At 22.0% G+C, this 12,391-nt stretch overlaps 1 protein-coding gene across 2 annotated transcripts; it reads right to left on the reverse strand.

Moving 5' to 3' along the window:
* Positions 1-1,139: 1,139 nt before the first annotated feature.
* On the reverse strand, positions 1,140-8,620 carry LOC127277071 (CDK5 and ABL1 enzyme substrate 2). 2 transcript variants are annotated; one of them, XM_051297890.1, is made up of 10 exons: positions 7,747-8,620; positions 3,177-3,560; positions 2,920-2,988; positions 2,602-2,725; positions 2,384-2,508; positions 2,225-2,307; positions 2,010-2,116; positions 1,839-1,945; positions 1,562-1,766; positions 1,140-1,356 (listed from the first exon to the last, which is right to left on the reverse strand). In XM_051297890.1, the coding sequence occupies exons 1-10, from the start codon at positions 8,109-8,111 to the stop codon at positions 1,216-1,218; spliced, it is 1,710 nt and encodes a 569-aa protein (XP_051153847.1). In that variant the 5' UTR covers positions 8,112-8,620; the 3' UTR covers positions 1,140-1,215. The 2 variants fall into 2 exon arrangements, with proteins under 2 accessions (XP_051153847.1, XP_051153848.1); XM_051297891.1 differs by lacking the exon at positions 2,920-2,988 and having other exon boundaries at positions 7,747-8,614.
* Between the last annotated feature and the right edge of the window lie 3,771 nt (positions 8,621-12,391).

Consider the following 12,391-nt stretch of genomic DNA (forward strand, 5'->3'; position numbering starts at 1 on the left):
AAATTTATATAAAAGAAGCTTAAAATTAATTTTAAAAAATTAATTAATATTTAAAACTTCAGTTTGGTAATAAAAACATAATTGCTACAGGTACGATGTATTAAGAAAATAATAATGAAAAAAAAAAAGAAACCATTTTCAATTATTCAGCACAAGACCAACGATTAAAAAACCCGATTTGAAAATTACGTAATGACTATTATTTTCTTTTTCATGAATTTTATTTTTAAATTCAAAAATTTATTGGAAAAAAAAATTCCTGTTTTTAGTCTATACGTAATTTAAAAATCTATGCAATATTCAAACTTGTCGCAGCTAAAGATACTAAAGACGTAGAAAGTTTGTTCTTCATTGAAGCATTGCTTTTAATTATTAAAAAAAAAAAAAAAATTTTTTTTTTTTAAATTATAAACTCCTTTTTCTATTACTTTCCAATTTTACAATCATTTAGTAGAAAATTCGGTAGCGAGCGAATTTTCAAAATATTCTAGTTTGTCCTTATATTCAATATATTTGTTATGAAACGCTTTTTTTTCAAAAAATTTCTCTAGTTGATTCCCTTTGTTTAAAGATAGAAATTTTTTTTTTTACAATATTTCAAAGAAGCTTTGTTTTTCAGAGTATCAATCAAAGCAATTTGAAAAATATTGAAAAAAAATTCTAAATTTTACTAGAAAAAAAAAATTTTATACGAAGCTATTTATCAGTTCTCAAACTATAAAGAGCTTATTACTTACATTTTACATTTTTTTTTATAGAATATATATATATATATATTTTTTTTCGCTGAAAAATGTTACAAAGGCATCAAAAATATATTTATCTGAGTACTTTTCTGATAAGTACAATTTTTATTATTAGACTAATTCAATTAAGTACGATCATATAATGTATATTTATAGAAAGAAGGGAAAAAAATTGTGATTAATTTTTATAAGTACAAAGATTGCAGCATTATTTTTTGTTTTTTTTCATCATATACTAAAATTGTACTTTCTTTTCTTTGACGATTTTTTCTCATCTAAGCAAAAAGGCTTATAGTAAAAAAAAAAAGGTATTTACTTATGGCAATAAAAAAAATTCACTTTGAAATGTGTGTATAGAGTTAAAAATTCTAAAATTTGTTTTTTTTTGTTGAAAAAGCAGGAAAATCTAAACTGATTTTCTCGGTGAGAAGAGTCCTATTGCAACAGAAACAAATGACGTGATGAAAGGTCAGGATTCATAGACAAGACGCTCGTAATGTGGAATTATTTCACGATTTGGTAAATGCAAGCCGAATTCAAGTGTCACCAACACAGCAAATTCGGATGTTATTAATTCTTTCCGATTTAGACGAAATACATTTTCTATTCGCTAGAATAAGAAATTTTAATTTTCATCATTCTGAACTCATATTAAAATGACGCCACCGTTGGAAATAAAAAAAAAATAAAATTCTTTTTTTTTAAAATTGTGCTTTTTCAAAAAATTATTTTCTTTCTGTTTTTAATTTTTTAATATTTAGTGACGTCATTTTTTTTTTCAAAGAAATTTGATATTAATAAAAATTCATTCATACCTCAATTAATGATTTTAAAACTTCACCCTTCACATCATTTAGTTTTGCAGCAAGTAATAAACATGCACCAGCGCACAATTTTCGTGTTTGTTTTGTGACGACATTTCTCAAAATTAATTTCTCAAAATAAACATATGCCATTGCCACTGTTAATAGATCAATTCCATATTCCATTTTGGCGATTTTTCTCATTTCTCGCTTCAAACTGTAAAAAAGAAAGAAAGAGAAAATAAAACTCTATTTTGGTAAATGAAAAAAAAAACAAAAAATACATTACCTTCGCAATTTACTTAACGTGAGTTGAATATGGGGAAATTTTTCTCTAAATTTATCATTAAGTTCTTTCTTTAAATCTGAAGGTCTCACGTAATCAATAACAGATGCCTAAAAGAAAACAATTTTTTTTAAAGATAATTAAAATTTTCTTTTTTAAAGAAAACAATCTTACCATATATGAAGTAAACGTCAGAAGAGTACGATGTTTTCCGGCAATAAGTTCAGGATCATCGAGTAAATTTGGATTGTATTGTAAAATTTGCTCATCCCAATCAAAAGCTGCAATAAATTAATTTGCTGGTTATTTTTATAGAATTAAAGTAAAAAAGCAAATTTATTGTCATATTATCTTATCGTTAATTAAATATTGTTTACATTTAATTTTACCTTTCGAGTCGACTGTCAATGATAAAGGCGGAGATTCTGTTACATGTTGATTTCTGTGTGAAGTAGAATCATAAGAAAGATATCTGAAAATAAATTAATTTTTTACTTATTTCAATAAATATTAAATTTTTTTTTTATATTTGTTTGAAAATAGTATACCTAGAAACCAAGTGATGTTTTTGTGCTTGAAAACTAGCATCTACAACATCGTTATCGTTATTTAAAAGTTTTTTCTCCCTAACAAATTGTCGAGATGGTATAAGTAACTGGCCGTAAGATATTTCCTGTATTTAAAAAGAAAAAAAAAATTCACTTCTGAAATATTTAACAATAAAAAAATTTCATCAAGATTGAAAAACAGAAAAATTATTAATTACCTGTCCATCTTTTGCCCTTTCAATTCCCAATAAACCATAAGTATCTAGATTATCATTAATAGCCGATAAAGGCCTCGAGCCAATTGTATTTTTCCTTCTTCCTGCGTCTTTTCTCAATTCTGACCTGGAAAAAAGAAAAAAAAGAAAAATATAATAAACATTAAATTTAAAATTATAAAGCTAAATAAAATTATAAATTTTTTAATTTATTTTTCGCATAGAATTTTTTTTTTTTTTTTTAGTGAAAAATCCTAAAAAAAAAGAAATGTGATTTATCCAATAACGATGCGTGATTTGAAAAATTTTACAATTTAATACCTTTTTAAAATTGGATTATTCACTGCGAAGCTTTTGAAGACAGGCGAATTACCCCTTTCAATTTGCCAGCTAAATATAATATCAATGCCATTCAAAAATTGAACATTTTTTTTAATAGTATGAAAAAAAATCTACTTATTTAAAAAAAAAAAATTTATCTTTCACTTAAATAATTATATTTTTATACCATTTTTTTTGTCACTATCGAAATAATTAAAAATAAATATAGTAGTTAAAAAAAAAAGGTTTACACTTACCAACTGGTTCGTTGACCTTTATTGTAAGGTATTGCAGAAAATACAAGAAATGGAACTCTTTTTGCTGAAACGAGAATAAGACGATCATCACGAAATTTTTGATTCGAAATTGGACGTTGCATTAAACGTAATTCCTTTGTGACTTCCGGTATCATTTCACTATTTAAGCATCCTGATTGTAGACTATTGAAAGTTTTTGCTTTTGATTTAGTAACAAGAGAAGCTGATTTTGATCTAACTGAACCAATACTTTCGCTGCTGCTATTATAATGATGTTTAATATCCTCTGATAATGTGGATGTTTGATGTGTTATCCTTTTTTTATAATGCAACGATCCAACACGTCGTTCTGGTAGTGAATATTCACTGCCAGCAGTTCCAGCTCTGTAACATTAATTTTTTTTTTAAATTAAATATCTGTGTAAAAAAAATTTTTTTTCAAAAACAAATTTTATTATAAATTAAATAAATAATTATAAATTAATAAAAAATTACATATAATAATCGTGAATATCTTTCGTTCATTCTGTCCACACCTGAAGTTAGTATTTGTTATAGGTCTTTTGTTTTTTGCTTCCTCGTGGAGGAAGCTATGTAGTCCTTTCGTTTATAAACTTTTTAAAAATGGTGAAAACAAATTTTCCTCTATATAGAAACATGTTATATGAGATCCTGATCAATTGTCCGGATGTATGTATGTGTGTGTGTATGTGTGTGTGTGTGTGTGTATGTGTGTGTGGATCGTTTTTGTGAACACGATATCTTTAACAGGTTTTAATGGATTTGGATAAAATTTGGTAGGCTTATTTAACACATTAATCTCTCAAAAATGACGAGAGGATTTTTAAAAATACCCCAAAAAAAAAATTTTATCGTCTTTTTTCCAAAAATTTTTTTTTAATTGAAAAAATTTTTAAATCGAAAAATTTAAGGTAATATATAATATAATCGTCTTCTTTATGTCAAGATGAATCGATTGATATATATAAAGTTTATGTTACACTCAAAATTAATTAAAATTTTCTTTATTTTTCAAAAAATTTAATTAATTTAAAACATTTTTAACTCGAAATTTTTTAAATCAATCAATTGAATTGGACAAATTCATTGCTTCCTTCACGAGGAAGCGAATTTTTTGCTTCACACAATGAGGAAGCATAATGTTTATGAAATAAACATAAAGGACCCCCGCCTTGTTTTAAATGTATTGTTTGACATTATTTTGTGTTGGTTAAAATTTTTCAATGTTTTTTTGGCATTGTTTCGATAAATAATTTTGAATCGAAATTTTAAAAAATAATTGAATTTTATTTTATTTTAAATTGAAAACTTGGTAAATAATTGAATTTTAAATTGAAAATTTGAAAATAATTTAATTTTAGTTGATTGTTGATTGAAAATTTGAAAATAATTAATTTTAGTTGATTGCTGATTGAAAATTTTGATAATAATTAATTTTGACTCGAAATTTTGGAAAATAATAAAATTTTAATTGAAATTTTTGACAATAATTTAATTTAAGTTCATTTTTAATTGAAAATTTCGATAATTAATTTTGAATAGAAATTTTAAAAAATAATTGAATTTTATTTTATTTTAAATTGAAAACTTGGTAAATAATTGAATTTTAAATTGTAAATTTGAAAATAATTTAATTTTAGTTGATTGAAAATTTGAAAATAATTAATTTTAGTTGATTGCTGATTGAAAATTTTGATAATAATTAATTTTGACTCGAAATTTTGAAAAATAATAAAATTTTAATTGAAATTTTCGATAATAATTTAATTTAAGTTCATTTTTAATTGAAAATTTCGATAATTAATTTTGAATAAAAATTTTAAAAAATAATTGAATTTTATTTCATTTTAAATTGAAAACTTGGTAAATAATTGAATTTTAAATTGAAAATTTGAAAATAATTTAATTTTAGTTGATTGTTGATTGAAAATTTGAAAATAATTAATTTTAGTTGATTGCTGATTGAAAATTTTGATAATAATTAATTTTGACTCGAAATTTTGGAAAATAATAAAATTTTAATTGAAATTTTTGACAATAATTTAATTTAAGTTCATTTTTAATTGAAAATTTCGATAATTAATTTTGAATAGAAATTTTAAAAAATAATTGAATTTTATTTTATTTTAAATTGAAAACTTGGTAAATAATTGAATTTTAAATTGTAAATTTGAAAATAATTTAATTTTAGTTGATTGAAAATTTGAAAATAATTAATTTTAGTTGATTGCTGATTGAAAATTTTGATAATAATTAATTTTGACTCGAAATTTTGAAAAATAATAAAATTTTAATTGAAATTTTCGATAATAATTTAATTTAAGTTCATTTTTAATTGAAAATTTCGATAATTAATTTTGAATAAAAATTTTAAAAAATAATTGAATTTTATTTCATTTTAAATTGAAAACTTGGTAAATAATTGAATTTTAAATTGAAAATTTGAAAATAATTTAATTTTAGTTTATTGTTGATTGAAAATTTGAAAATAATTAATTTTAGTTGATTGCTGATTGAAAATTTTGATAATAATTAATTTTGACTCGAAATTTTGGAAAATAATAAAATTTTAATTGAAATTTTGGATAATAATTTAATTTAAGTTGATTTTGGATTAAAATTTCGGGTAATAATTGAATTTTAATTGAAATTTTCGATAATAATTTAATTTAAGTTCATTTTTAATTGAAAATTTCGATAATTAATTTTGAATAAAAATTTTAAAAAATAATTAAATTTTATTTCATTTTAAATTGAAAACTTGGTAAATAATTGAATTTTAAATTGAAAATTTTGAAAATAATTTAATCTTAGTTGATTGAAAATTTTGATAATAATTAATTTTAGTTGATTGTTGATTGAAAATTTTGATAATAATTAATTTTGACTCGAAATTTTGGAAAATAATTGAATTTTAATTGAAATTTTGGATAATAATTTAATTTAAGTTGATGTTGAATTAAAATTTCGGGTAATATTTGAATTTTATTTAATTTTAAATTGAAAACTTGGTAAATAATTGAATTTTAAATTGAAAATTTGAAAAATAATTCAATTTTATATATAATTTAATAACATATAATAATAATTTTCATTATTATCATTTAATATGAAATAATATTCTAATAAATTTAAATTATTATTGATAATATTAATCTTTAATTTCTTTATAACAAACAATTAAATACTCAATTTGGCGCGCTTGCGCGCGTTTAATATTGCTAGTAGAGAATAAGAAAATTGTAAACTAAGGTATATAATGAAAATAAATTATAATATAATAATGATAATTAAATAAATTAATTTTTGTATTCATATTTTATTATTCATTTTTCCGCATGTATACTTTAAAAAAGTGAAAATCACACTTATCGCGAAAATGAAATTTTATTATCTGACTTTATATCAGGCATAATAAAATTTTATCACTATTTATCAGCAGTAAAAAAAATTAGATTAATTATTATCTGTTAAAAGAAAGTAAACTATAATACAAAAAAAAAATGTTCTTTTTTGTACGTATAATAATAAAGTGTATAAAAGAAGATAATAAAGAAAATAAATCAATAAGTTTTAATATGCGCTTTTTTCTCTCACAAAGTAAATAAAAATTACAATTAAAAAAAAAGAAATGAAAAATAATTGAAAAAACGTTGCGCAATATGAAAAAAATATACAATTGACACTCTTACATCATGTGAACTTTTTGTTTTTAGTTCATGCATAACATTCAAGCTTCAAAACCAATTAACGTAATGTAATATGACTTCACTCTTCATTAGATTCTAACAGTATATATCAATTAGAAGATTTGACAAATAAAATAATATATATATTTTGAAAATATTATTAAAGAAAAATTAGAAACTAAAGAATAAAAGTAAGAAGAAATAATTTAAAATATATTTATTAATTTACATTTAATAATAAATGTAATGAAAATGAAAAATTAATATTTAAAAAAAAAATATTCTAATATATAAATTTATAATGGAATAATTGTATTTAATTGAATTAATAAAAATCAATAAATGAAAGTATTTTAATTACAAAAACCAAGTTTGTCTTAATAATTCTTGAAAACAAAAATAGTCAAGTGACCTTCTTATCAGATCTACGACAAACTGACCACTTTTAGTTGATATATACACACAAAATTATTGAAGGTCAAAAGACATTTAATTTCATTGTTAGAAATTAATGATGAACTTGTTTTTTTTTTATAATCAAAACGTTTTGTCAATTAAATTAAAAACTTTAATTTACTCTAAACTAAATTTATAATTTATAAATCATTTTTTTAATCCCATAAAATTTTACTCTATTTTTTTCAAAATTCTCTCGAGGTATTAAAACAAAAAAAAAAACATTGAAAATTTAGTCGAAAATCAAATAAATTTTTGGAATTAATTCAAATTTGTGACGTAAAATATGAATATCTAAATAATAATTGGAATTTAATAATTAAAATTTTTAATTGTAATTGATTTGTCACTGGTTTAAAAAATAAAAATCAATTCAAAAAATACTATATAGAAAATGATCTTACCGTTCTCTAAAGGAACAATAAGCTCCAGGTGATAATTGAGGATGATTTCTCTCATTTTCAATAAAACTATTGACAGCAATTTTTGCTGGTGTAAAAGATGTTGAATCGCCACTTATTTTTAACGGTGATTCAATTTGTTGTGCACCATTAGTTTTTGTATTATTTAAATTTTCCTTGGAATTAATTGAATAATTATTCGCTTCATTATTTGAATTTTCCTGTAGTGTTTTTTGATAAATAACTCCGTTACGTGGTAATAATGCTAACTTGGTGTCTCGATGGCTTCCATCCAATGAAATATTGGACAGAAATGTCACAGCGGCTAATCTTCTTCGAGAGTGATTCTTTTTTAGGGCTGCTGCCATTCCACGTAATAATAAACAGGACCGAGAATTTTTTTCTTTCTTTTCGTTTTCAAATATAATTAACAATAATAATAATAATAACAATATAACAATATATAGAAAACGAAAAACGGCACCAATATTTGATTTTGGAAAGAATAAAAATTAAATAAAATTCATCACAAACCCTTGTCACTTATTTTCACGTACTTAGTCCTAGTGAACGTCATCCTCGAACTTGGCAAGCCAAATGCAAAGCCTGCACAAGTCAGCATGTTTGACAATCTATTTACGCACTTGATTTTCGCAACAATTACCAGCACACAAGTTTCACGTAGAAAAATTTTTGTTATCACCTTCGCGGACGACGTCTTGTCTCTGCGTACACGTTTCTATATTTCACTGTGAAAATTCTCCCTCTTGATCAATTGTGTATATATATATATATATAATTACGAGACTAATACATGTCAATTGTATTGCACACATACGTAAATAATAAAAATACTTTTTTCAGTCTTTCAAATATCCATTAGTGGAAATAAAATAAAAATTATTAAACATAATTATTTAATTTAAACATCAAAAAATATAACAAATTTTCAATAATTATTATTAATGTAAATATTATGGATTATTTGTTTGGTTATAGGTTAGGTTAGAATCTGGAGATTTAAGTGTAGCCAAAGTATAAAAATTAAATTCCCTAAAAATTATTAATATTCTTTTTCTTCCAATTAATTATAAAACAATTTTTCTTCTTTTTTTTAATAATAGTTAATAATTTCCCCCTCAAAAAAAATTATAAAAAGAGTAAAAAATCAAAATTCTAATTTGAAAATTAGTGAAATTTCAAATTTTGGAGTATAAATGTCACGTGATTGTCACGTGTGCGGGAAATAGGCCAATTTGATTGGTGGACAAACTTAACCAGCGCGCTTTTTTAGTATTAAATTTAAAAAAAATATTTTAATGACAACGGAGAAGAATAAAAAAAAAAGGAAAAACAATTTTTTTTTAATGAAGAATAATAAAGTACAAATAAATTAATTATTAATTATTAAATTTAATCAAATAAAATTTGTATTTAATGGAATTGAAAAAAAATTATTATTCGCAAATAAATGGAATTTTTAATCCGAATTGAAGGAATTTCTATTTAATAAAATTTACATTTTTATAATAGACTTTATACACAATTTAAAATTATTATTTTCTAACAAATTTATATAAATCTGATGATATAAAAAATCGTTTATAAAAATTCTATTAAATTAAATGAAAATTCATGATATTATAAATATATCTTGCGCTATAATTATAAAAAATTTTCATTAATACAAATTCGATTAAATAAAAATTCGCGGTTATAAATATAAAAATTTTGTTAAATGAAAATTCGATTAAATAGAAATTCTCTTGAATGAAAATTCAGTAAAATATAGAAATTCTGTTAAATAAAAATCCTTTAAAATCAAAATTTATGCAATTTCTTGCACAAAATACACCCAAAAGTGTAGAAATTGAAATAAACATACAAAAATAATATAATAATAATATAAACATTTGAGTACATATAGATTTGAGTTAAATTTAAAGAATTAATGGAAGTTAAAAAAATCGAAAATTCACATTTTAGTTGAAATTTCTGAAAATTAATGAAAAATAATATAATTTATAATTGTTTACAATTATATTGGTTTTTTTCAATGCAAGGAACACAATTATTTTATATTTAAACTTGAATTTAAATAAATACAAAATTTTTCAGCTAAAATGGAAATTTCTTTTTTTTTTAACCCTTTGCGGCACAGTGGTAACCAAGATTACCATACCTATTTTATTTACAACTTTTCTTACTGTATTTTAAGTTTTTTAAGCAATATTCATTAATTTTTTTTAAAGGAATGAGAACATATATTATTGAATGAAACGAAAATAAAAGTAACAATATTTACGCAAAATTATAAACAATTATAAATAAATAATTGTCAAAAAAAACTCATTATATATATAGCAATCGATTCTTTTTTCATGCAAGGAATACAATTATTTTATATATAAACTTCAATTTTAAAAATCACAAAATTTTATTGCCAAAATGTGATTTTTTGATTTTTTAACTTTCATTAATTCTTTAAATTTAAATTGAAACTATATACTTTATATGTATATACCAATCGATTTGTCTTGACGTAAGGAATACGATTTTATTATATATATAACCTTAAATTTTTCTATTTAAAAATTTTTTCGATTAAAGAAAAATTTTGGAAAAAAGATTATAAAATTTTTTTGGGTATTTTTAAAAATTTTTTGGTCAGATTTGAGATATAAATATGATAAATGAGCCTACCAAATTTTAATCCACGAGGAAGCAAAATTTATTTTAATTCAAATAATTGGTTAGTTGAGTATAAATATTTATATTTTAACCAAATAATGTTTATTTGAATTAAATAAACTGTATTTGAACCAATAATTTTTGTATTTGTCAAATATAAAAAAAAAAGAAAAAAATATTTGTCAAATAATAATTATTTGATGCAAATAAAAATTTATTTAATAATATAGTCAAGTGGCTGCAAATTATTTGAATCAAATAATTTTTTTTTTAGTGTATTAATTCAATTGAATAAAATTGTTAAATAAAAATTCAATTAAATGAAAATTGTGTTAAATAGAAATTCTGTTAAATAAAATTTTTTGGATCACATAAAAAATATATATTAAATTAAATTACGAATAAAAATTCAATTAATTATTGCAAATTTTGTTAAATAATTATTCTCTTTATTAAATTAAATTTAATTTTCCTTTAATTCTATATTTAAATTAAATCGCATATTCCGGATAAATAAAATTCAATAAATTCAAAAATTTGAGTTTTTTTTTTTAAATATTCTTGTTTCGAGCATTATTAAATGATCAACAAGTTGACAATTGAATTATAAAATCTGTTAAATAAGGATATGAACTGATGAACTACTATCACACACGTGTTTGATATTCGTGACTGCAATGAACGTTAGTCGCGAGCCATTAAGCCGCTGCACGCCATATCCCCACAAAAGCTATATTCTGATATTCTCCTCCATCAGGATACATATATATATATATATATTTATATATATTTAAGCGCACACTTGGCAAACATTCACGCATGTCAATGTAGAATGGCGTTATATCGTTATATGCACGTTAACGTTCACGATTCACGTATATATATATATATATAAATTGCCAATGGCGAACATATGCCATACTTTCTTAAGTATAAAGGTGGACATATAAATAGCTATCTGGCAGCTTTATATTACGTGCTAAACGAAGCCTCGCCCTTCCCAACAATCCGCAAAACACCGCGCGGTAAAATGATCTCTCTCCAACAAGATTCATATCGCGAGCGCTAATTTAACGCGCCTTTTATTTCTTTTCAATTATTTTAAAAAATTTATATTCAAAATTTATTCCTTGGTATAAAAATTCAATTATTTTTTTATTTCTATTTTATATAAAAAAAAAATTTATATATTTCATTCAATTTAGAATTCGATTTTTTTCTCAAAATTTTCATTTCCTGCAAGAAGAAGGATGAAAAGTGAAAGCGCATATATGTATATATATATATTATATTATAATAATATGGTGGATCGCAGACGAAAATGCGTAAATTTAGAATTTGGGCTTAAAGCCAGATAATTCTCTGCTTCGTGGTGTGAAACGGCCTTTGCTCATTTCATACCCAATATCCCATAAACCACTTCTCACACGATCTACCTTCAATTACCTATCTGGCGTACATCTTCTAAAATGCGTGCTGAGAGGAGGTCTCTAGCTGAGTGAATATCAAATTTATGAGTTACAGTTCCGCAGCGCTTCAATTTTATATATACGCATATATTTCACGAAACGCTTTCTTCATTACAACAATCGCGTGCTTCGATTTGGCAAAAATTGCAATTTTATTTTGATATATCAAAAAAAATTTTTTATTGATCTCCATTTTAATTTAACGGAATTTCTATATGCGAATATTAAATTTATATTTTATCGCGAATTTCTATTTTCAAAAATTAAAATTCTACAAAATGAAAAATATTGTAAAAATTCGGAAAAAATAAAAAAATTTAGAAATTTTTATCCTAATGAATTTTTATTCAGCAAAATTTTTATTTTACCGAATTTATATTTATAGGATAATAGAAATTTTTATTTAACAGGATTTTTTGAATTTAATTCATTTTGAACGAATAATAAAAGTTCTTTTTGAAAATTCAATTATTGCGATATGATTAAAG

The sequence above is a fragment of the Leptopilina boulardi genome, unplaced genomic scaffold (genome assembly GCF_019393585.1).
Source record: "Leptopilina boulardi isolate dan_hultmark-lab unplaced genomic scaffold, ZJU_Lbou_2.1 LbouV2_165, whole genome shotgun sequence".
Classification (NCBI taxonomy): Eukaryota; Metazoa; Arthropoda; class Insecta; order Hymenoptera; family Figitidae; genus Leptopilina; species Leptopilina boulardi.